Source organism: Anser cygnoides, chromosome 2 (assembly GCF_040182565.1).
Source record: "Anser cygnoides isolate HZ-2024a breed goose chromosome 2, Taihu_goose_T2T_genome, whole genome shotgun sequence".
NCBI classification, from domain to species: domain Eukaryota; kingdom Metazoa; phylum Chordata; class Aves; order Anseriformes; family Anatidae; genus Anser; species Anser cygnoides.
Genome location: NC_089874.1, coordinates 8,578,072 through 8,604,788, shown reverse-complemented (window position 1 = coordinate 8,604,788; position 26,717 = coordinate 8,578,072). Strand labels below are relative to the sequence as shown.

Sequence of the window (26,717 nt, the reverse complement as noted above, 5' to 3'; positions counted from 1 at the left end):
ACACCTGCTGGCCACGCTGCTTCTTATGCAAGCCAGGATGCTGTTGGCCTTCTTGGCCACCTGAGCACACTGCTGGCTCATATTTAGCCGACTATCATCCAGTATTCCCAGGTCCTTCTCTGCCAGGCAGCTTTCCAGCCACTCATCTCCCAGCCTGTAGCGCTGCTTGGGGTTGTTATGTCCCAGGTGCAGGACCCGGCACTTGGCCTTGTTGAACTTCATACAGTTGACCTCAGCCCATCGGTCCAGCCTATCCAGATCCTCCTGCAGAGCCTTCCTACCCTCGAGCAGATTGACACACACACCTAACTTGGTGTCGTCTGCAAACTTACTGAGGGTGCACTCAATCCCCTCATCCAGATCATCGATAAAGATATTGAAGAGGACTGGCCCCAGTACTGAGCCCTGGAGGACACCACTAGTGACCGGCCTCCAACTGGATTTGACTCCATTCACCACAGCTCTTTGGGCCTGGCTATCCAGCCAGTTTTTAACCCAACGAAGCGTACGCCAGTCCAATTTCCTCCTCCATGTATAGAAAATCAGTGAGGAGTGGGGATAACTATTAACTTCTCTCTGATCCCTATAAGCAGATTTGGAAGCTGCCATGACGTGCCCTAGCTGGATGTGCTAACACCACGCTGAGACTTCACTGGAGGGGAGTAGCACTAACCCCTGCCACTTGCTGTGCTCAGAGGGAAATGGGTCGTGCAGAAAGAGATGAGTGCTAGGAGGTCTGAGGAAATGCATGTTTTACGATGGGCTTTATTTTGAGGAATATAAACACAACACAGAAATTTTAGGAAAAAAAATTATTTTTTTTGGCCACAGCAAAAAGTTAAGGATAGAGGTACCCCATGGGATAGCAATCCAAAGTTAGCTCTTGCTTAGGACCTGCAATGTCAGAACAAACCAGTGGCCCAGCAGCAGGCACTGCTGTGAAATGACCTTAACACTGGTGACGGAAATCCTGCAGCAGGGTGAGAGGAACAGTCTGGTTCTCCATGGACTGACTAAGAACTCTGTGCAAACCCAGCCAAGCATGTGAAAGACTAAGATAATCCATATTGGACTTAGTTAGAGGAATGTTATTAAAACCCACAATATAATTAAAAACAACAAAAACAAAACAAAACAAAAACAGATTGCTGGTTTGTGCCTACATTGTATTAGCTACATTTTTGTTTTCCAGAGCTAGGTAAAAAAATATTATGAAATAGTTGTAGGTTATTATTATTTTCCCATTTTTTCCCATCACCTCACATGAGAACTACCTATTGCACATCTAAGCCTGGGGATGCAATCACAATACTTATAAATTACAATTAGCTGGCAATTACAACCCAGCACTTGCAACTTTGGGGTTATGAGAGGAGCTTTGCAAAAACATTTGTCATGCAGACAACTGTAAGCATTTACCAGCAGGTATCTGGACAGCAGCATCTTTCAGAGAAAAGAGAAGGGGTCGACGCAGAGCTGCTTGTGCCAGGGAAGAGAAGTGAGAGCAGAGGTTTGTTCCACTAGATGGCACCCGGCTCCAGGATCACATTTTTGGGCGATCAGGAGGAGCAAAAAGGACGCTGTGCAGGAAAGCTGAACTGACCCAACTCCCCTACACGCCCCGAGTGCTCAGCCCAGGAAAATGAGAACTGCAGATCTTTGCTTGCTTCCCCTCTGAAAAATGAAAATCTCGGGCTACAATCAAACAAACAAATCAATCAAACAGACAAAAAAACAGAAAGCAAGTGTAGCAAAAGCTGTAGGGCTTTCTAGCCTGAATCTACTAAGAGCCTGTGAGAAGGCTGAAATTACAAAGAAGAAATTAAATCTGTGCAGAGTCCCTGCAGGGTTATTTACCCTCTCTTCTATCTCGGCTTTATTTTCATTTTTAAATAAGATCCTTGGTGTGTATGTCATTGACATATACCAATTGTCCTGTAGAGAGCCAAATTGAGCTACTCCTCCTTCCACAGGGAGTTCATCTTCACAGCAGCTCTCATGGAAAAATGTTACAGTCCTGTACCCTTTATAAAATATCATTTGTCAACATATCAGCTGAGGATGTTCACAAATTGGCACATCACACTTATGGAAAGCTCTGAATGAAATGTGCAAAATGCTTGTACAAGTCCCTTTTGACTTTAGGCACAGCCTGAATCTGGAAAGTCTATGGAACATGGAAGAATTAGAAATTTCCCTTCAAAAACCATTTTATGCTGACATTAATGTCACTTTATTTAAAAAGTGATGCCACAGGTTAGATTATTTGGCTTCCTTAATAGTTAGCCCTAGCAGAGCTATCCCTCATTTTTATCAGCCCATGGAGGGCAATGATGTTGCCTGCAGATTGCAAATTTTGTTGTTACTGAAGGACCTGGGACACCAAACTGAACTGCACCTTGTGCTGTGTCAACACGTTGGGTCCTGACCTCAATGATCTTCATCCACACCCATCCATCAGGGCAGTAATCTTGTATTATATATGAAATATGTGAAGAGATTTTCATACATTCATCCAGTAGAGACTCTACTACCAGGTCAGTTGATGCATTGCATCACCTGTTATATCCAACATCAACCACTACACCTGCCCTTTCTCTTCTTGCACTACCCTAAAATATACCTAAAATTTATCATACCAGAAGAACGATAAATGCCCATGTACCATGGAAATGCTAATAAGCCATGCCTTCCACCACTAGCACGTGTTATGATCACCTGAAAGTTCAGTGCAATTGTTACTTTGCAACGTGGATTGCAATGCCTGTATACATATCTACAGCCTCAACTGCTTTGTAAATCATACCTTTCACAACACAAAACACAGGCACCCTTCCAACTCAGGCAGCATCTGGCAGGAGGAGATCCAACATTAGGTAGTGCCATGGGGACCCCAGTGCCTGATACAGCTGTGTGCCTTCCAGCACCATTTCATTTTCCAAATCTTCCCCTCATAGTGGATTTGTCTCCTCTGACACATTTTTCCCTCAGCTGACTGCACCATGACTAAAACAACATGAAGAGAAAGGTAAAACACAGCTGAGTGTGTGATAAAATTCAGGCTGAGTTGACAAGAAGCTCATTGTCAGGGATGAAGAAAGGTCATGCAGTAGTAGCAAACTGCCTGGATCCCTGAATTGTTAATTTTTAGCATTTCTAATATACACTATGTACGATACTTCTGTCTTCACCTCTACTGTTTTTCTGGGATAAAACTGTGCTGTCTCTCAAAAGCCTTTGCTTTTAGCCACGTTTAGAGCAGATATAAAGCTTATGTGCTCATGCTGTGTGTTCAGCCTCTTGCTTGACATCCTTTCAGCCCACAAGCTAATTTCAGATATATTGGCCACAAGGATGGAGTTTTCAAAAGCGAAATAAATCCAGTAAGCAAAAATGAAGACCAGACAGAGACAGGGAATGAAAGAGAATGAAGAAATCTGGAATGTTTCACACTGGGATGCCAGAGCACTGACATGGAAGATGGTGAGAAGTCTCCCAATTCCCATGTTCCACCTGTACATGGAAACAACTTAACCTTGAGCTCATGATTTTTTATGGTGGGCCATTCACAAAATATATGCTGTAGGGAAGCAGGATTTGTGAGCTCCAGGGCTCACAGATTTCAAAATAGGTATCCCTAGTACAGATTTATTTGTAGAAAGTATTTTTTCTTGATTGCTTGGTGGAAGCCGAAGAAAGTGATTTCAGCTTTTATTTTTATTATTTATTTATTTATTGTGGGTGTGTGAACAAGTGTGCTGAGGCAAATCCTAGGATATCACCTGGACATAAGGGGAAACTTTCTCCCCATGATGACAAACAGGCAGTGGGACAGGGTGCCCAGCAGGGCTGTGCAGTCCATGTCGTTGTAGATTTCCAAAACCCTTCTGGATAAAGCTCTGAGCAGACTGCTTTGAGCTGGAGTTCGGACATCATGAGGTCCTTTCCAACCTGAATTTTCTGATGATTCTATGATTGCCTTGTACATTAACCAGGTAGAATTTTTTTAAATTTTGCAGGTTTTGTGAGCTTTTGCAAGGATCCCAAACATCTGCTACCTGTTTAGCCATAATGTATAGAAATGATAAACTAGTAAACAAGCACAATAAATACTGAAATTACATTTCAGCACAACTTACTGTTATTTTTTTTGCCATTGCTTTTAAACACTCTGCACTTACAGGAGATAGGGGGACCAAGAGGAAGAGGCATTGTGTGATAGAAATTTATTACATATTATGACTTTTAATCTTTCATGCTATATGCTTTATGTAAAGAAATATGCTCTCATTAAATATAGAAATCCTTTGTAAAGCCTATGTGGCATTATTGTTTGTTTGCACTTACCTCACACTCTCTGAAAAGATAAACTATAAACCCAAAGGCTCATAGCTTCAGTATAATTTTGAGTATGTGTATCGAAGCAACATCGGGATCCTGGAAACAGACTATTTCTCTATCCACTTTCAGCTGAGATGCTAGAGAGAGCGTTTGTGTTAAGGGAAACTGCTGAAAGACCCAAAGCTGAAGGGTGATGCCTCAATTCTGACTAAATTTAAGGAACTAAACTCCCCTGGATAGATCCTCCGACAGCACTCTGGTGAATGGCCAACTGCATCTCTCAGCCAGACGCCAACATATCTACATTCTGGCCAAAAACTTGAAAACTGGAATATGAAATTCACGTAGTCTGGTTCTCCAGGGAAGCTGAGTACTTCTGTTTCCAGACTATGTCATCTTTTGTACAATACACAGCACAGTGCAGCTGCAGCTGATTGCCAGACCATTGTAAAGGGCTGTCACAGGGAAACCATTTCTCATGATACACATTATTTTGCAGAATTCTTAACGGATGAGTTTTAAAATTAAGGTATTGAATAATTGCTTACCCATGAGGTATTTTGCTGAGGACATAATATGCCGTATACGAATGCTGATACACCTGCAAAATGAAATTAAGAAACAAAACAGAAAAAAAGATTAGTAGTTGTCACCTGCATTAATAGGGCTCTTTCTCTGAAAATAAATAAATAAATAAATAAATCTAGTATTTATGGCTAGGGAGCTGTAATAAATACGTCAAAATCTGTAGTAGGAAAAAACACAACAAAAAACAATAACAAAAAGAAAAACACAATACATGAATTCACCTAGCACTGTTGTGTGTGCTTCTCATCTTGCACTTTATTACAGTTTGGCAAATCGTATACATCCAGATGTTCAGTGTCGTTACCATGACTACCAGGTCTTTGATTAAATTGGGGGCACATGCTGTCCACACAGGCTAAATATAGAGCAATCATTAATGAGGACACCTTGGTTAGCTGGAGACATTCTCCATCATTATAACTAGACACAACAGGGATATAACACTTATTTCTCTGCTTTATTCATACATAAATAAAAAGGGAGTGACACTGGGTGATCTCAGAGTGGGTTGTAAGACTCGTGTCAGCCAGCAAATGAAACCTTATTGACTTCGGGCATAAAGCTGACCTCACATTTATTTGACCTGTTAAGTTGCTAAGTTGCATCTTCATATCAATTTTCAGTCTTTGAGCCCTGGGGAGGAGCTTGTCAGCTTGTATGGCAGGTCATCTCAATAGGGAGACTTTATGACTTATTTTCTAAGTAGTAAATAATAATAATACCAGTGTCAAGGTCAGTGATTTAAGAATTAGTGGACTATTTTCCTCTAGTGACAATGCATTCCCTAATAAGGATCTGTGGTTGTCCAAGGTAAGAAACACTGAGCAACACAAGAGGCTGGACAGTAGCATGAAGGTCTAAATAAGAATGAATTTATACATATTTATATAGGCACCCACTTTTGCAATTATGCCCTGTTACTATACATATATACATATATAAGTGTATTAAAATCATTCCATTTGACACTTATTTCAAATTTTAACTCTCTTGGCTTCCAGTAGCTCTCAAAAAGCATTCCTTCCAAGAGGACAAAAAGAGAAACTTTCTTGAATACTTTCTTTGCAAATCAAGTTTGTCTGATACTGATTTTTTTTTTCCCTAGGTACCTCTCATTTGGGAGATTTTAATTTTTTATTTTTGACTTATGTTAAGAAACCATGAGATGTCCTGGATGGCACTGCAAGCCTCAGCAGTGACCATCCCAGGCACACTGCTAGCATCACAGACAAGTAAGCATGGCTTCCTGCAAGTCACTCTCAAGGGCAAGCCTGCACAGTGGTGTCTCAGATGCTCCCATCTTTTTGGGGCTTAGTAGAGAGGCAAAGAAACACTAGGTACATCATCCTGTAGATGCTAAAACAAAGTTCTCTGTTTCTCTTCACATTACTGAAAAAACTCCTTGGGGAAAAATAAATAAATAAATAAATAAATAAGAGAAAAAATCTACTGCTAGAATATAGAGGTGACAACAATGGTTTTCTCCCTATGAAATGCAGAGACTGATGACAGACGGATATGAATCCCTTCCTTTCTGCTATTCATTCATCTCCTTGCAAGGATATCACCAGGTTGTATCCCAAAATCATATCCCCTTTGAGGCATGCAGATACAAAGTCTCCCCTGACAAGGTCAGTCTCTGGTGTATTACATCAGGGAAGATCTAGTAGCACAAACAAATTCTTTTCAAGATAGCATTTATTTTAGTACACGTCCTTTTCAGATCCACCTGTTACAGATGACATCAAATAAATTACAGTTATCTCATCTACACCCAATCAGACCAAGACTCCAAGGAGCTCTTGAAGCTTAAAATGCTGAAAATGGAGACCTTGCTGAAACCCATGGCCTTAATTTTCATTCCAGCATTGCTGAAGTTCCTAAACTGCTAAAATTCCTTAAAGAGAATGTACTGGAGGACTACTTTTGTCTACAGAGCTGGAAAACCACATAGGGCCATATAGTGAAATACTAGTGTGTTTTGCAAGCACTTTCGCTAAGTCCAACGTAATTTTATAGGTATGGAAAGACAGATCTGTGTTTGTGGGTTTCCTAACATTTAATAATACATTGCTGATAAATACTGAGCAACTTTTGTCTTCAAGTACCCTGGCAGTAGGATGTAGAAAATGATCTAAATATAATAAATGTGATCTACGCAAAGATTGGCCTTCAAGGTAACAATCCACTGTATAGTCTCTTAGCAGAGGCAGAAATCAGCCCCCAGAATAAGTATGAACAGAGGGCTTCCGGACAAGGTGGAGAAATGTGGCGAGCTGGAGAGAAAAGGAACAGCCTGAGAAGTACATCTGCTGGTGTTCCCACTTGAGATACAGAGTCCCCGCAGTCATGCTGGAGAGTTCAGAGCTGTCTTATAGCCACTAACGGAGACTGAAGTAAATATTTATTTATGTATTTATTTATTTATTTTGAGAGAGAGAGTGTTTCGGAGTGTGTGTGGGGAAAAAAAATAGATTTGCAGGAGTTTTAGAGAACTTCTTTATTTTCTGAACATTACTTGTTATCCTGTCTTGGGTCTTTGGCAAACTCTAAACTTTCTCACATTAGCTGTGCCTGTAGCTTGTAGCCTTCAAAGACTTGTAGCTTGCAGAGTTCATTCACTGGAGCAATCTTTCCTCAAATCTTTAAAAGTCAGTAGGTTTGCTCACATAAACAACAATAACTTGTATGAGAAAAGACTTCAGGATCAGATGTATATTATTATTTTAGTTCTTTAGCACAACAGCCAATGCAGATCAAAAATCCTTCTCATCCTTACTATTTCAAACACGTTTGGAAAATAAACTGTGAGCAACCCCCCTAAGCAGATAGGGACCCAAGAGAAACACCATTTAATGTCTTCCTGAGAACTGAAATGGCTGCTTTCCTCTTAGATATGAAAAAAAATAAAATAAATTTTTGAGATGAAGACTATGTCTGCTTAGTATGTCAACTGAAAAACTGAGTCAAATTCAGTTGTTTACCTGTCATTAGGAAAACCCCACATCAAAGAAAAGTGTAGAAAAGAGATCATCATTCTTCTGACACCCAAATTCTCAGAGACTAGACAGTTCTTAAAGGTTTATATTCATTTCATGTAGCCTCTCTGATTTTATTTTCTTCAACAAAAATAAGTGTTAACTCTCTGCATTCCTCCTATCTATCTGAGGGGTGTAGTAAGAGTTTATTGCACTGATTTGATGCTCTTAAACCTAATTTTTGGCTGCATATCAGAGGCACACACCTCCTCTCAGTAGAGACACACATTCAAAGGTAGCAGAGTTTTTGGCATTGTTTTCCTCTGTAAAACCTTGTGTGCCAAGTCTTCCTGCCAACATAGGTCAGAACAGGTTTAAGACTGCTCTGAAGTGTTTTAGGGATGCCCAGAATCAGGTCACAAAAACTTCCATGCCAGCTGCAATCAATGAGTGTTGTAAAAGTCATTATACTAAACCACTGTGCCAGAAGCACTCTCCCACTGGGTCTCTTACCCCAGGTCACAGCACAGATCTTTCTTACTTTCAATCTATGTTATTTGCTGCAACGTGTGCCTGGTTTTGCTGAAGTCAGAAAGGGATTAAGAGATGGCTTTATATGTTTCTGTTCAAGTCTTGTAAGGGCAATTATCTCCCTCAAATTCAGAAAAAATGCAGGGCTAATTATGTATGGCGAAACTTTGCTCTGAAGCCACTGACCTTGTTTTATGTAATCAACAAAGAAACATGGACCTGACCATATGACAGCAGGAATGCAAACATAGCAGCATGTGTAGCAGTAGAGCAGTGTCTCCTTTTTCCTTGCCACCAAATTCTGAAACAGCAAGTAAATTTTGATTCCTACGAGCTACAGAACTGAACTGGAAGCAATTTCTGTTCCACACCAGAGCAAAATATGGTGTGGATGGTAGAGTAATGTCTCCCTGAAAGCCCTTCTATGATCTCCAAGGACACAGATCCTAGTCCATCAGAGCTTATTAAACAGAAAGCATATGTTACTGAAAAATAGAATGGATTTGGACTCATCTATTCATTGTGATTATTCATATACTTTAAATTAGAATTTATAGCTCTTGTTCATGCCCCCGAAAAACTGTAGCAGTACTTGACATAAGTCCAAAAAGACAGGCAGGCTCCTTGTGACCTCCCCACATCTCACCAGGTTTGTCACATGGGCACAACCTGGACAAAACAGGGCCTTCACCTTCATTAACTCCTTATTAAAAGTTTGAACCTTTCATCATTATTTTCAGTTTGGCACTGCCTGTGCAACTCACAAAGCATTAGGAAAATGTTTTGGATGGAAATTAGGGATTTTTTTTTAGAAGGAAATTGTGAAATAGTTTCCATCATATGGCTGTGATGAAAACAATATGCTATCTGCTGAGGATATAGCACTATCATCAGAAAAAAAAAAGGACGAGTTTAGTTTACAGTTGCATCTTCTGTGCCAGCTTCTGTCACACTTCGTGGGCTGATACCCTGCTAGCAACGGAAGTAATCTGCATTCATCGAACGGCTTCCCTTAATGTCTGTATGACAAGGTGTTGAATCAATGGAAACAAAACACACATGCAGACAGTAAAAACTTTCTTTTAGGATGTTTAGAAGAAAATTCCCCAACCCAGCTCAATCTTCTCATCAGCCAATAGGCTGTTCTATCAAAAAAGCTAATTTAGTGTCTTATCTCTCAGTGTATTGAACAGTTTGCTGATCTGAGATTAAACACAAATGGACTGTCTGCCATGACTCTCCGATTATTACTTACTTGATAAATACAGGAATAAAACATCTTTTGTGTCCATTTTCTAAATGACTCCATAGAGCCATCTGGTCCTTCATGCTGTATTATTACTTAGATTAAATTATTATCTAGAAAACTCACAAATAATCCCATAAAACTTAGAGTTTGAAAAGGAACAACCATAGAGTAAGTTAAAATTTAAGCTGCGTTATAAAACAGTTTGAAAGGCTTAATACAAAATATCTACTATTTTGTGTTTTCTTCATATTCAGTAATCAGATATTACATCCAAAAAGTCACCCCAGCATCCCCAAACAAAAATGATCATTCCAAGTAGTCATATAAAAAAAAAAAACAACCACCTGTACAATAGTTGGCTGAAGTGTGAGAACAGCAAGAAAGCATTTCAACATAATTAATCATAAAGCCCTCAGTAGTTATCTGGGTAAAAGGAACTGCTTTTTATTCTGTAACAAAGAAGTATATCTCCAAATAGTAGATCCCCTCAGGTTTCTTATCAGACCCAAATTATCCTTATAATATATTCCTTTTCATGCACTACAGTAAGATAGTAAAAATAAAGTGCAAGTGGCTGGTGAAACAAGAACTGCCAGATCCATTAAAACGGTTTCCCACAAAGAGTCTCCAAAAAAATGTTTTCTGGACAGAGATTCTATAGACCACTTTCTTACTTGTGCTATGAGCAGACAACCCCCAAAATTCACATATGGAATTCAGTCTAATTGAATAATCCCAAGCATGTGACATAATTACATGCTACACCTTTCATAACAATCTTGGCACCCCATAAAACTGTAATTCATGCTGTAAAGTAAAATATGCAGGTAAAAGAAGAATTATTCCTTAATATCTGTGATATTTCACCAGATTCTGAAAGTGACAAATTAAGAGGGAAAAGAGAATAAAGTGAAGGCAGAATGCAGGAGGGTTGCAGCTCTATGCTGGCAAACAGCATGAGTGCTTGGTACCCAGTTATCTAATAATGGCATGAACAGGGGACAAAAAAAAATTTAGGAGGGAAAACCACAAGAAAAGGTTAGCTACAGGCTGCATTTCTTTCTACTACATGCACGTACTATGCTCAGTAAAGGATGACCCACAGTCAAAGCTACACTGTCACACTGATTTTTCTATCAGTCCTTCATCAATGAGCAAATACTGTCTTGTTTTTCCAGGGTAATAGATGTCATTCATATAAATTTTCCATTAGAGACAAGGATAATTGTCTGACTAAAAATACAGCATTGCCATACTTCTGTATGGTATTCTGTGGAGAATCAAAGCAGGTCACTCTACCTGCTTGGAGAACTTTCTGTATTTTTGATAAAAGTTAACATCAAAGACTAAATGTGAGTCATCATTTACCTTGATCAAAATTTCTCATGATGCTATCAGTTTTATTGAGTCTGTACAACCTGAAAAGGTATGAACCATTCCATTCAGTTGAGAAGAAATCCTTCATTTCCCATAATATTTTGAACTGACCCTCCAAAAAGATGAAAAAACAGTCATGTAGCTGAACAGTAATTTCTTGGTAATGCTTTGTCCAACTTCTCATCTTTCTGAGATATGTTTAGGTGAAATTACATTTTTTCTTGATTCTCCTACATATCTATGATTTAGAGCACAAGCAGCTATCTCTGTTTGAGGCATATTTTGTGGGCAATTAGGTAATGGTCTTTCATTTATTTATTTTTAGTTTGTGGAGACAGATTGGCCGAAAAGTATTCTCCCCTGCCCAATATTTTAGCAAAGTATTACCACCATTTTATTCTTAATAAGCACTCCATAGTAACCAACCTGGAATTAGACTCTCTGAAAAACCACATCTATTTCTTTTGTGTCACTGTAATGACAAAAAAAAAAAAAAAAAAGGAAAGAGAAAAAATCCATACCAGTATTTTGTACCCTAAGCTCAATTGTTTGTAAGAACCAACCAAATCAATAAAGCCATATAATTTGAGGTCTTTTCAACATTCTCACCTCTCAAATTCATTGTGATACTGACCTATTTTGTTTTCATATGAGGCAGCAAACTCTCTTTTGTCTCTACATTGTATTATCCTTTTATACTTTATACTTTCCCAAGTAACATACCTCTAATACCATCTCATGCCATGTGCCAGCTTGTTACTGCAGCCTTCTGAGGAGCACTGCCCATTTCTCTTTGTGCCTCTAATAAATTAGGAAAACCATAATGAAATGCTATCGTCGAGTGTTCCCTGTGCATCATTTCAGCTGGCAGCCAAACAACCCCCAGCTGTTCCCAAACACCCAATTCAGGACGCTCTTACCACAGGCAGATGATCAGCCCCACAAGTAAAGTGGTTGCAGCCCTGGGCAGTGTGCACCAATAGTGCTGTGCTATGCTGGGGTAGTCTGGTAAGTTCAGGAAAGAGCAGAGATGGGGAAAATAGTTTTAGGCAGGAAAGGCAATTAGAAGAAGGGGTCTCAGGGGTTAATCGAGATGCAGAGCATTTGGCAACTGGTTGCCTTTGTTATAATTTTCTCTGTATTCCACAGGAATCAAAAATTAACATTTAGGCAAAAGGATCAAGATCTATACCTGGGGATTACATGTGCTACTGTTGAGAGAAGGGAGGAAAACATTTATTTTGGAAAGGAGAGGATCCTGACGCAGCAGCCAAAGAGTTCAACATACTTGCTCCTGGGCAAAATGATGCAGCCAACATGAAGCAACCAATGTCTCAGGGAGACCTAACAGGTCAGCGCCTCATATAACTCATATCAGTTATATCAGTGTGAATAAGGGACTCCTCCACTGCTACCCAATGTCGTATAAAATCAAGGACCAGAAATTGAGTATCTCCTGAACTGGGAAGAAATTTTAGCAATTGCTTTGGAAGAAGAGAATGAAATAGTCTGTACAAGGGATGGAGAGTGGGAGAACAGAATAAAAATCATCAGGAAAAATCTTTGCATGACTCTATTTTTTATTTTTTTCAGCAATTCAATCCATTTGCTCTGAAACTGAAAATTACATCACTGCAGTATGAGCCTGAAGGAGCCTGAGGCTATAAGCTCGTCCTTGGTGTGCAGAGGACGATCAGAGCAGCTCTCCAGTCAGGCGGTGCTGTGGATGGCCAGCCCTCCTGCCACCCATGCTGGAGAAGCTTCCTTGGAGCGGAATCAATCTCTCAACAAGGTGACATTGGGAAAGGATGGCATATTCATGCCACAGGGTCTTGCTTTTTAGAAGCATTTGTAACACAAATTCAAGCCATTTGTAATAGGGTCATATGCTGAAGGCAACACGCTCAGTTAATATGTAAATCTCTCCCACAAACATACCAGGGGGTGTGTGGGCATTAGAAGCTGATTTTCTAGTTACCATTCCAATGGTCTCTGAACCAGCTAAACCAAAGAATTACTCCTTTACAAATAATGTCGCCTCTAGTTTGTAAGATAACCACAAATAAAGTGTGATAGCTGCATCCGATAGATACAGTAATAGATGGACTAGAGTGCTGTAAGGTAGTGCTGCTACTTCATGTTCAACAAACTGATTATCTATCTCAGTCGTTTCATGATAATAATTCTTTATTAAAAGATATGTTTCCAAATTACACGTTTGAGCGCCTTATTCTACTGATGATGTCAAAAGAGAATTTTGAAGCCAGTGTTAGGATTTATGCCTTTGTGACACGGTGAAGGTAAAGCGGATGTTCTTTTTGTTACAAATGCAGCTCCAGAATCAACTTAGGCTACAGGTATTAACATACAGCTCATGTGCCAGATCTTGCCCCTAGGAGAACGTTAATCCAATCTGCCAACTGCTGCTGCACTCTAATACAGCTCTGCCCTGCCAAGCAATTACAAAAGCCTCCTTTTGCTCCCGAGCCACCTGTCCCTCACAGCACTCCACTGGCACCAGCAGCATGAGCGAGCACTTGCAGTCACTGGCTTAAAGGACGACTGTTCCGTTTTTTAATCGTAAATAAAATGGCAGCTACAAAGCAGTGAAGCTTTTTTTGTACCAGCATTTGTGCACTTATTGCTGCTCTGTCCCAGGTTACTGGGGAGTGTCTGCAATCAAGTTATTAAGAACTGTGAGTAAGTGTTGAATAATGTGCTTATTATGTTACTGATCTTTTATTTTTTTAAAACTTCTGTTGGTATTCACATCACATGGTATAAGCTCCCAGGTTCCCCTCCTGCTCTACAGTAACCTTAGTGTAAGACTTGATGCAAATTCTCCAAGCACTGCACTTGCCTACTCTGAAGTCCTGTTGAGAAACTTGAGAGTAAAATTATTGAGTACAAAGTTAATGTTGTGATTCTAACATACTCTACAATATACCCAAGGAAAAGGTCAAAACAAAACAACAAAAAACAGCAATAACAAAAAACAGAAAGTAATAACTTTTCATTATTACCTAATAACTATGAATACAAAAGTAGCTGCACTGGGTCAGATCCAGAATCCATCCAGCTCACCACTGTTACTCTGAAAGTAGCCCAATGCAGATTCAGAAGGAAGACTAGAGGTAGCACAGATATAGTCATCCCTCCCCGACGCAATCACGGGCTCTTGCACTTTGCAGCTTGGAGCTGCTGTCTTCACAGCTGTCTTCCTTGAGAGATGTCTCTGCCTTTAATTTCTCCAGTCATTCTTTACATTTACTCTTTTTGCATCTACAATGTCATGTATCATAAAAATCAAAGAATCATAGAATCATTAAGGTTGGAAAAGACCTCCAAGATCATCTGGTGCAAACAGCCCCCTACCACCAACATCACTCACTAAACCAAGTCCCTAAGCACCATGTAAAAAGACCGTTTTCCCAGACAATGCTCTCAAAAGCATGCATGGGGTATGATTCCTCTGACCAGCCCTTGGTGTCCATTTTAGCCTCAGATCTGCACCTTAGAGAACCCTGGTTACAAATGCAGCCCAGGGAGACGAACACAGATGAGGAGTTTGCTTTGTTCACATCTACATCCACTTGATTGACTCTCACCTTGGTTGACTTTGAAAGTATAAATCAGAGGGCTGAAGGACAGAACGAGAAATCAATGCTTAATAATCAATGCTTATAATGAAGCATTAGATACTGTCTTCTTTAAATGAAACGTTTCTTGAGCTGGGCAGGCTGAATGTGGGGAGATTCTAAAATCCTCCTTTCTGTGGTGTTTACAATTCAAGTGGTGCAGCTTTGTAGCAATTATGTGAGAACCAAGCCATGAAAATGGGCTGATTGGTTAGTATATCTAATTAATTTATTCACTTTTAAATAATTCACTTTAGCAGCAGAAATCAGCTATAGGACTACAGCATATGTTCTTTTTATTAAAATTTACTCTTAGCATATCAAAATTGCTTTTTTTTACTATAGCAGTTCCGAGGGTGAATACTACAAAGAAGTTAGCACTGTCACTGAAATCTTTTGTGATGTTCATAGGCTCAGGGCACTCAGAATACTCAAAGAAAGGAATCCAAGACGGGAAAGATGAGACCTTCAAAAGGAGCTAGAGAGTAGAAGTGAAAGAGCACGGAAGTGGATGTGAAAGGAGAATGAAAGCCTTCAGATATATGCCAAGCACCTTGCTCCCAAAATGCTCTCTGTTCAGTGAAAGATTCCTTTTCCAGTTCCACGTGATACCAAAAGACTCTGAGCTGTATCTTGATGCGTGTGTGGATCTAATTCACTGGAGGCAACATTTCTATTTTCTGAGATAAGGAAAATATCAGCTGAAATCACAAGAGACCCCTAACAGCAGGGCATTTTGTGTGTCATCCTTGGGCCTCTGCAGACATCTTCTGAGGGGTCAAAGGACAATGGTGATGATGGGCATCTCTTCACAAAGTGAGGGGAAAGCAAACCAGGCAGGAAGAAATACAGAGCATCCCCCATCCCCTTCATGCTGCACATCCCTTCACAGCAATACTGATACTCTTCCACACTCGCACACAAAAATCTGAAGACTTTTGACTTTAAAGACTTGAATAATGCCCTATGATTCATTTCCCTTTCTAAGAAAGTGTAAGGTTGTGGTTTCCTTTTTTTTTTTTTTTTTTTTTTTTTTTTTTTTTTTTTTTTAACAGAATAGAATAAAATTGAATAGAAGATCCGTTTCAAATCTGGGTCGTTAGCTGCCCAAGGAGGAATGATAATTATTGGTTTTAACATAGTCCTGAAAAAAACAGAGTTCTCCAGGCAGTAAAAGAGATAAAAGGCACTTGTTCAGGGTAAACACAGAGCTGCACACTCCCTGGATTGAGGCATGTAACAGCTAAAAAGGAGAACATTTGCATCAGAAGATTTGCATTTCTGAGTACAGGAACTTCATTGGGGTGCTCTGCATAGAAAGATTTGTTTTTCCAGAAGAGGGCACTAAATATATTTTCTTCATATTCCAGTGATTTAAAATGAATAAATAAATAAAAGAGAGTGGAAATCAGAAGAATTAGATTATAAACTCCTGCAGGCAGGGACTGTTTCCTATGTTTCTGTATAGACACCAGAATTAAATCTTTTCTGATTTTTTTCTTTCAAATGTCATTTGAATCAGTGCCATATTCCTATTTTGTACCCTATTCTTAACATATTTCCTTCTTTAACATTTTAAAACAACTGTCTATACCTATCACATTGCAACATAAAATGTGATTTTTTTATTGTTTCTGAAAAATTAGGAGGCGAAAATACACTAAGAATAGGAACTTAGCTATCATGTAATTCTGAAGCTCCTGTATGTTACAGGGAACCTAGTTTTTTACTAAGTTCTTATATATATATATATAATTTATTTTTTTTTTTTAATTTTCCCTGTGATTTCTACACAGCTGCATTTACGTTATTCTTGTTAAATCATAGAAGGTTCCCCTGTGCTTTACTAAGATGGATTCCCATAGAATTGCAAGAAAGAAAACTGTAGTGGTTCTACTCTTGACTTTCTCTCTGTTTTTGATTATCAGATATTTTGACCTTGCACAAGTACCTTACATATGTTTTATTCAAAAATAAATTTCAGGACTTTTTTTTTTTTCTTAAAGATGTTTTGTGAGTTTTGTTAGAACATTAATCTCTATCAGTCTGTCTGTCCAAGTTAGATCATCTATACTTTCAGAAAAGGAAGTAGCATGAAAAATGTAATATTATCCAAGAAAAAAAGGAAAGTTGTTCTTGTATCATAATGTTTTGCCTCGAGTCTTTTTATTTTCTCTTCTCTGTTTGATGAAAATCTCATTCGCTAAAGAAAATATTTACAGAGGGAGACTGCTGATAGCTGATACAGATACATAATATACCTATGTCCTCTTGCACGACAGGCTAATTATTTCTGACTTTCGATATTACTCTACTCTTCCCTGGAACTGTGGATTTGCTTTTCAGTTCACTGATGTATATCTGTGTCTGTGAATAAATGTAGTAAACAGTTTGTTGGCCTCTGCTACATGACCAAGACTGTCTGGCGTAGTTTGAAGTATTATTTCCTACTCAGTCACATCTGTGCAATTTGTATTGAAGTCTCCCATCACAAACCATGAGGCTTAAAATTTAGTCCTAACTACATTTTATGGATATTGTTAGAAGAGCAGCAAGAGTTTAATCCTTTGTTTTTAGTAGGACAAAGTTAAAGCTCTAATTACAGGCATGGCAGAGCAGCTGAAGTCAGCATACTCAAGTTTTAGTGCTCTCCATTCCTTGCAGTTAGTATATTGTTCCAATAATCACATTAAACAACAGTGCTTAGAATAGAGACACAGTAAGAAACTGAGATTTGGTGCATTTTTATTGAACCCCAGGGAGCGTGCATTAACAAAACTGGGATGTTTGGGGCTGGGGATTGTACCTGTTGGGCAGAGCTTTGCCTGTAATTTATGGCAAACATCATATCATATATTATGGAAGCATTTACATGATCATTTCGTATGTAACACCTTCCAGCTGAAAATACCCTCCAATAATGGGAAAAGACAGCTAAAAAACTGGGATCCCAATGCGGTTTAGTTTTGTGCTTCAGGAAAGGACCGCAAGGCCACAAGTAACCATGATGACTATCCACAATAATCACAGGGACCCCACCAAGTCTTTCAGTGTTGAGACAATTCTGCTCATCCAACACTTGCTGAAGACATGATGCTGTGGTGAGCACCCAGTCCTATATTTAAGTGGTGAAAACATTTTTATTTCCCCCTGGATAAAAAACACAGGAATCCTTCACCCACCCAATGTTTCTTTCACAATTACAGTCTCTGAATTTAAACTGGGATCCACTTATCCCGACTGTGCAAGGAACTCAACTACAAAAATGTTCCTGCAACTCATGTATGAGTGCCCAACCCCAATCTACCGCCTTGTTTTAGCTGGAATTCTTTTCTTTAATTAAACTAAGCCACATCAAAGCAGAAGGACTGTTTGTTAGAGCAAAGAACTATTTAGACTACATAAAGGAGCACATTTTCTGCTGGAGTTTGCAGGGATTTGAAACAAACCATGAGGCTCCTCCAAAACAAATTTTAAAAGGAATAGGCTTGACCTGTTCTTCCTCTGTGTTAGTCCAAAACTGGTGCTAACATTACTAACATGAAATGTTCTAGTTAAAGGGTTAAACTTGCCACTAATAGGTGCTTCACTGTCCTGTGCCTGCATCCAAAAATTTCTATTCCAAACACACTATGTATGAGAAATTGGAAAGAGCAATCACCGGTGAACAGTAAGAACAAATATTCCCACCACGTGTTAGCATGTTTACTCAATTAAAATGGCTATCCACCCTCCCATAGTGAGAATTTTTAATTTTTGAAGTGTGTGCAGCAGAAAAAAGGATTGCAAGGGCTCTGCAGTCAAAAGCACAAATGAGGACACCTGAGCAGACACTGTTTACGCAATTTCCTAATAGAGTTTTGAAAACCCATAAATCCCTCCAGAGTTGTGTGGCAAACTTCCCTGTCTCTTTCTGCCACAGTAGATATCAAATATTAATTAGGCTGAACCAATTACTGATACCAACATACAACAGAACTCAGTACATCACTATGGCTGACAGAGATACTGCTACTTCTGCCTGAACAGAGATGCAAACCTAGGAAAATCTCCCAGTTGCTCAGATTTTGTTTATTACCAGCTGTGGTTTATATAATCCAAGGTGACTGTGAAGAGTAGATGCCCCAGGTGGGCTGCAGTTGTCTAGCTCTGATGGTGCCAAAAAGTGAATGGAAGTGTAGAAACAGTCCTGAATCAACCTTCTCTGATGCCTTTGAAAATTTGCTTTTGTCTATCTTATTGCTATTCAGCCTACATTGAAAATGCCAGATTAGTGAATTTATTCATGGTGGGTTTGAGATTTGAAAAGATAAGCAGTCTGTCACAAAGGTTATTTTAAAAAGACTGGATTCATAATTAAAAAAAAATCACAACACATTCTCCTTTTAAAATAAATGATTGCCACTAGATTTTCTCAAATAATAGCAACTACTTCGGCTTCAAATACCAAGTAAACTATCACCCAGAAAATTAACCTCATCTGTGTTCTTGGTACTGTCTTGTTAATACAATACTTCTGGACACACAAGTCTTAGCTTTTGTTATGTAAATGGAACTGGAGCACTTCTTATCATTATCACTACAAACAGGTTAAAAAGTATATTATTAAACAAAGATATTTACTCTGCTAATCTTGACTATTGAAATAATGTGCCTCAAAACAGGACCTAAGAATGTAAGGTGATTCAGAAAACAGAAGGACCTCACTTTCTCCCCTGGCTCCCCAGAATCACCTGGCTAAAAACTCCTGTAGGCATGATCATATAAATGGTGCAATTTCAGAAGTTATGAGAATTTCACTGAAATATTAACTATTACCTCAAAGATACGAGGAATGTCTATTCTATAGGAAGCAACTGAAGATGTTATTTTTAAGAAAAATACCCAAGATTTAGCAAATCATAATAGATTCGATGAGTCTATGTGGTTCCATATGGATGAGTCTATGTGGTTCAAGTGCTCCACTTGAAAATTCTACTGGTTTACAAGAGCCAAAAATTAAACGAATCACTGAAATGGGTAACTTGATTTTATGGAACTAATATCCTTACTTTTTTCACTTTACTATACATTATCACTGTTCCTGAAAACAAAGTTGGGTGGGAATGCAAAAAAGGAAAATTAAAATATATTTATTGCCAACAAAAGAAAACAGGTTTATACAAAACTATTTCTAGCACTGGTAAATCTGTTTCAATTAAGTAATAAATAACATAGCTAAAATATTAGCAGTATTACTTATAATAACTATGACAGTGTCTAATTTTCAGAGGCATATTTATCATAATAATAGTGTTCACCTAACTCAAAAGGATGTTATGAGAATTCATTAATATTTATACCCATTAGTGTTTTGGAGATAACAAGCATTATATTATCTTAATTTTTACATGCCTAATTAAAGCAGTTATGAGGTTGTAATTGGAGCCACAAGCGCAAAACCTGTTCATTCTACCTAACAACCAGACTTGGACAAATAGTAAAAAAAATACAACAACGATAGGCTGCTTTGGAAAAATAACCCCTTTCTAGTTCATTCATGCTTCAATACACTGTCCAGCGTTTGGAGTGGGCCTTCTGAGGCCTCCTTGGTGCCACTTCTCCAGCTTGCCAGTTGCTCTCTCCAAACCCATGCAAATTCTATAGCCCAAGAAATGACCTCTTTAAAGAAAAAAAAACTCAGTTGTTGCTTAAATCCCTTTTGGGATTTTATGCTTCTAGCTCGGAAGCCACTGAGGTTTCTGCCTCTAGCTCAGGAAGGCCACAATGAACTCTCAAGCTCTCTGTCTGAAGCATTAACCAAAACACACCACAAACAACCATTTGTAAAACATCGTGACATCTATGGCAACAAGCAGGATGGAAAGAAGTACTAAAGTCACCACAGAAACTACTTAAAAAAAAAAAAAAAAGTTTTGGACCTCCTTTAATTACAATGATGATTAATTCTTTGCAGCTTTCAGTATTATAAAAATTCATTAATCTAACTACAAAATAGGTAATAAAGTCTGTTGTATCAGCTATAAAAGTCTCTAAGCCCTAATTGTTGTTCAGAAGACTTAACAGTTTGGTCCTATTAATCAGCCAGGATTTCCTGTATGTAATTGCTCTTAACTAGCTCACACACAGTAATGAACTGGTAAATTGGAAAAGAAGAAACAAAGCTTTAAGAAGAATTGGACCACTTTATATCCTCTCTTGCATTACAATGACAGCTATTCATAATAAAGGCAATTAAATATTCTCTACTTAATGTCTAGCCACGTCACTCAAGGAAATCTCTTTTCTTCTCATTTACTTTCCTTTGCTTCTTCTATCACCATTACACAAACTCCTCTAGTCGACTACCACAGTAATCTACCCAAGCCCATAGGTTTTTTTTTTTTAATCCTTGTTATTGTAACCCCTCAACTCTCCAAGTCACAGAAAGTCAGCTGTGGCTGAACCTTGATTTGCCTGAGTTTTGGGGTTATTGAGGTCTAAGGGTGAGAGTTCCATACGCATGTTTCAGTGAAGGACAATCTGAAATTGAAGTTTCCCTATAGGGGTATTTATCCCCCAGTTCTTTCCCAAAACTTCACTCTGCTGTTTCACTTGCAGGCTGGAGCTTTCTTTAGTACGAGGAAATAAAAACAGACAAACAACAGAAATGTTACAAAAATATTTTAAAGACAAAGAAGCCTGGCATCTTCTCTATGACCTTTCTAGAGAAAAAAAACGTACCTTCTGTGGTTAAGGTGGGAAAAGCTCCCTATTAGCACAAGGCTTATGCAGAATATTACTGCCTGAAGGATTAAAGTTCTGGAAATAGAAGCGCTACACAAATGAGTTCAGAAGGAAACCTGGCAGCCTGACTGGCCATGCTGCACCCACAGCAGCCCCACAGCTGCCTGCCAGGCTTCGTGGGAGAAATATATATAAGGAGTACACTTTAATTCATCATCCTCCAAGGTGATGAAGTGATACAACAGGAAAACACACATCATTTGCCTCAATATCTTTGCAGAATGTGTCTGCCTGTTCAGGGCTGTATTACTGCAATGTGTGCGTCAGTGCCTTCACCCAGACCCAACACTGAGCAGAGATGTTCCTGTGCAAATAAACAGCAAAATGCTAGCAGGAAGCCATTACTTCCATGAAATTACTTTGTTTGTAGTGTTTTTCTTAAAAATAACTCCCCTCATTTTAGTGACACATGATGCTTTTCTATTTTGATTTTCAGTCCTAGCAGGCCTTAAGAATGGAGGTTGAATCCATTTATATTATAATTCTGATAAATGATTACCTCATACGATATATATTAAGATACTATACACATATGTAAATGCAGCACAAGTGTATTGTGTAAAAATAATGAAAACATCTATACTCAGAAACATTTAAAAGGTAGCACATTACATCTTTAACTGGCAAAAAAAAAAAAAAGCAATACATTCTGACACCTATAAAAAACATACACAATAGGTTCAAGAAATTTTTTTTTTTGACTGCATGTGTAGAATTAAACTTTAAACAAACATCCTTTGACAACTTATTTCCTGAAATTTCTTTTTGACTTTGCAACAAGGACAACTGCCCAAGGCTTTGCTAATCAATTTCTTGCATTGCTGAAAACAGTGTAATTTGAATTTTGGCCAAGAATACAGTTTCAAAGATAGAAAATATGAAAAACTAACTAACGCTCACTTATTTGTAGCCACAGTCTGTATATCAAGGGAGAAGAGAGCTGAATAAGTAATTTAGCACTTATTGCCACTTTAATAAACAAAATGCTACCCAGCATGGCTTAAGGATGCAATACTCAGGAGTGAATCTTACTATCCCTCTATTGGTATACGTTTTTCAAAAACAAAGTTTATATATTTTATAAACATGGATCTTAAAGAAAAAGAAAAAAAAAGAATTTTTAAGTTTAATTTTGTTTCAGAAAACCATTTCAGGAACTCTTGGTATCATAATCTCATATATGAATCTTTGAGCAATATGCAGTGCTCTCTTACACTGAATATGCATCTAGTCATGTCCGGATATCTTCCCAGAGGTTCCATTTCCAGCTTTCCACCTTGGGTTTTCCTTTCTGGAGGAAGAATTGGTGTGGGGAAGGTAGCAACAGGCAGCTGTGTGCTTCTCTCTCCTCTCCTCTCCTCTCCTCTCCTCTCCTCTCCTCTCTCTCTCTCCTCTCCTCTCCTCTCCTCTCCTCTCCTCTCCTCTCCTCTCCTCTCCTCTCCTCTCCTCTCCTCTCCTCTCCTCTCCTCTCCTCTCCTCTCCTCTCCTCTCCTCTCCTCTCCTCTCCTCTCCTCTCCTCTCCTCTCCTCTCCTCTCCTCTCCTCTCCTCTCCTCTCCTCTCCTCTCCTCTCCTCTCCTCTCCTCTCCTCTCCTCTCCTCTCCTCTCCGAGCAGTGCAAACCCCATGTTTCGTCTGCATCCCAAAAACACCAATCTGCAAGCACTGAGATGTGGCGAGGGACATGTGGAAGAAATGCATCCAGCCCTTTCCATTTCCATTCTCCGCCTCCTCCCCTGCCTGCCTCAGGCATTTCTCTGCATGTTGAGTGTGAAGTCTGGGCTGCAAAATCCCCAGTGGTGGAAAAAGGTTGGGGTATTTAGATTTAACTTAATATTTCCACATCCAACTCTTTTGAGAAATCTGTTAATCTCTGGGGAAGTGACATTGCACCAGCAAGGATACCCCCCCCCCCCAAAAAAAAAAGCCTTTATGAATTATCCCTAAAATTTCTAACACAGTTTTATCTGACCTTTTTCTAGCACCTGGCATGGTTCTCCTGACTTTTACACTGTGAGTCAGGAATAACTCCAAAGATGACAGCAGAGAAATCAGATGAGCAACAGAGCCACAAACTCTGCTACCTCAAGGACCAACAAATTTCCCTTGGTTAGCAGCCCAAACTAGATTTATTGTATGGAAAAGGACTTGCAGTTGCTAGTGAATTAATTATTTTCATTTTGAGGAATTGGTGTGATCCTAAATTATGGAAACAAAATGTATGGAGCCTATAGTTTATCCAAGTAGTACAGAATAGCCATCATTCAAACTTTTCAGATCGTATACCAGAAAAAATTGAAAAGAAAGTAAATATTATTCATGCCCAAGAACTGCTTCCCTTGTGTCTGGTTCTTTAGGCATTTAAAAATGACTCGTTACACTTTTCTCTTTTGAAGTTTGGTAAAAAAAAATCACTCTAATCTAAAACTTAGAAGTAACCCAATGGTGATTTCTTACAAATGATTTATACCAAAACCTCTGAAGAAAAGGATTTATAATGAAAGTGATAGCTCAACCCTAACTGCAGCACTGGGAACGGTGACACCATAATTAATGTATTATTTCAGTTGTGGGAGACACTGACAGTTGCTTTTTGTTCTTGGGAAGAAATTTATAGTGTGACTGAAAAAGGCACCACGGAAAAAAAATTACACAGAAGAGGAATAGAAATCCTTGTAGCAAAGACATGTCCTTACAATCCCCCTCCCAAAGCCTATAAAATTCTGTCAATGACACTGTTTCCTCTATGCTGTAATTTATACCTTTCTTCTCTACTAGATGGCAGTGTGACATGCTTTCAGAATATCCAAGTGAGGGGTTTTCTTTCTTTGTTTCATTGGAAGCAATTAATTTAAAATAGTATCTTGCTGGCATAGAACTGGAAAAAATAAAAAAATAAAAAATAAAAAGTCCACCACTAGTTGTGTATTCTGAAATCAAATCTATTTACTTACTGGTTCAACATTAAAAGCAAAAAGTGCATATTCCCGGTCAGGTGACACTTCATATCGAATAGCCTTTAAGGAGACCTAGAAAATAAATCAGATATTAAAATAAATAAATAAATAAATTTTTTATCCATTTTCAAGCCAATGACATCTAGAACTAATTATTATGACCATCTTTCTAAAGATGAAGAATATTGTCAGAATAAGTGTCTTGAAAACTAACATTTTGCATCTCTGTTCAAAAAACAGATATGTTATTTCGACAAACATATGGTCCCATAAGAAAAGGTATAACTACACTGTGCCCCAGACCAGGCAGCTAGCTCAGGCAGAATTTTCCTTACAAATCTACTGCACAGTGTTTGGTAGGCAGCAGTAGTGGGAAATTGTGATAAATAACTACTTATTCATTCTTTCTCATTCCCCACAGTCACTGGCCAAAGAGCTGGAGGTAACAAACAGTAAATACCTGCTGGAGCAAAAAAAGGGACACCATTGCCTGTACCAGTTAAGACCCTGGGGAATCCTATCCTGTTTTTCCCAGTCAAGAAAGTCTTTGAGATGCTGTGGTGATCAGCTTTCCTGGTGCACCCTGATCTGGGCTCTGAGAAAAGCTGCACTGTGAGTCTTGCTATCAAGAAAAGAAGACAAAATATCTCAGGCTTGTCAGGAATTTCATTTTCTCTGCTGCATTTATTATTTGTATAGTGTAGACGTCCTTTTTCCTTTCCCAGTGTTCTTTAATACACAGTGCCAACATACGTGGCACCAATGTCAAAGAGAGGTGCCACTGACACACCACTCATCCACTGCCTGTTAAGTCTTATCCCCTCACCTAACAAACTGGGTGCAAGTCATTGAGAGGTTCTCTGGTTGCAGAATGGGAGGGGGAATTTGGGCTTCAGGGAGCTGCACAGTATCCCATGAAGAGAGACCTCCCGATATTCAGCTGGGCTGCAGGTGGTATGAGGTGGGACAATATTCAAAGGTAGAGGGGACAGAGAGGCCACCATGGTTCGGGATGGAGGGATGTCAGCATGAAGGCAGATTTTGTTTACTGATATGTTACGGACAAGAAGAAAGGAAAACAGTCCAAGGTAGCAGAAGTTATTCTGATCCATGAGTGGGAAGGAAGAGGACAAAGGCAACGTGACTGAATGAGGTGTAATGGTGGCTCTTGTACTGGGACTTTTTGGGTGAACATGGAGGTGATGTTCTGCAGCTTTATTTATCTAAAGCAGGCAGCAGGGAGGTCATGGCAAGAAAATGTAGAATTGTCTCATAACACTGTGCTTTTCTTATGAATGGTAAAAATTAAAGATTGGAGGAATAAACAGAGGACAAATGGAATTAGCCTGACTTCAGTAGACCTTGACATTAATGGAAGTCAGCTTATTCTTTTATCAATAGAATGGTGAAAACACTCTTCACAGAGAAAATATTATACACAACAGATACAAGAATAATCGTTACGTGAAACCAGGGAAAGTGAGAGATCAACAGATGCTTGTTCAAACCAATACATCATTCTGACTAGTTATATATGTATGAAACTGACTTGTTATATATTTATAAAAAGAGGATATATTTTTCAACACTGAGCTGCACTGGCCATACTGGCCCTAGGTTACTGGCACTTCAAGTCATGCCCCTTTAGGTTGACACAACTGTCAAAAAGAAAAAAGAAAAAAAAATCAGAACAAGAACAGTAGGATTGAAAGGAAATGGGTTATGCTCTGGTAAACCAACAAACACACAAACAAAAAGCAAAAGATTGCTTGTGTGATGTAGCAAAGGATGAAGGTTAAATGGCAGCATGTGAAGTTTAAGGTTGGGTCTTGCAGTACTAATTCAGTGAGGAATTTCTTGTTTCATTAAAAAAGATATATGTGTAAAAGATATATATACATATATATAAAGACAAATACTGTACTCTAGTTTTGTACAAGTTGTATACTAAATTTTACTGCAAAATAAAGTCAATCTGGAATCTTGTTTTAAGTTTTCTTTGAATTTACTTTTATTTTTTGAAACTAAGCCACGTCTACAGTTTCTAAAGCTGTTTTCTTCTGCAGCTTTTGGGTTGTTACTATAAATCTGTTAGCCATTTTCTACTTTTGGAGTTTTGCAAAGATACTGCATGAAAAACCAAACAAAAACAAAAACAAACAACAACAAAAACTAAAACCAATGACCAAACAAAAAAAAATCAAACAACAAACAAACAAACAAACAAACAAACTTTCAAGTTGACCAAAACCTTAGGCAGGCATTGCATTAGCGG

The 26,717-nt window shown here is 38.7% G+C and overlaps 1 protein-coding gene across 5 annotated transcripts in view; it reads right to left on the bottom strand.

Annotated features, from left to right (window-relative positions):
- The window catches only part of DPP6 (dipeptidyl peptidase like 6), a 553,890-nt gene that overhangs the window by 112,949 nt on the left and 414,224 nt on the right, over positions 1-26,717 (bottom strand). For all 5 annotated transcript variants that reach the window (XM_048062457.2, XM_048062459.2, XM_048062455.2 and 2 more), the window contains exons 5-6: positions 24,440-24,514; positions 4,890-4,942 (exon numbers count right to left, since the gene is read on the bottom strand). In XM_048062457.2, coding sequence (XP_047918414.1) covers positions 4,890-4,942; positions 24,440-24,514 — 128 coding nt within the window. The remainder of the gene's footprint in view (positions 1-4,889; positions 4,943-24,439; positions 24,515-26,717) is intronic.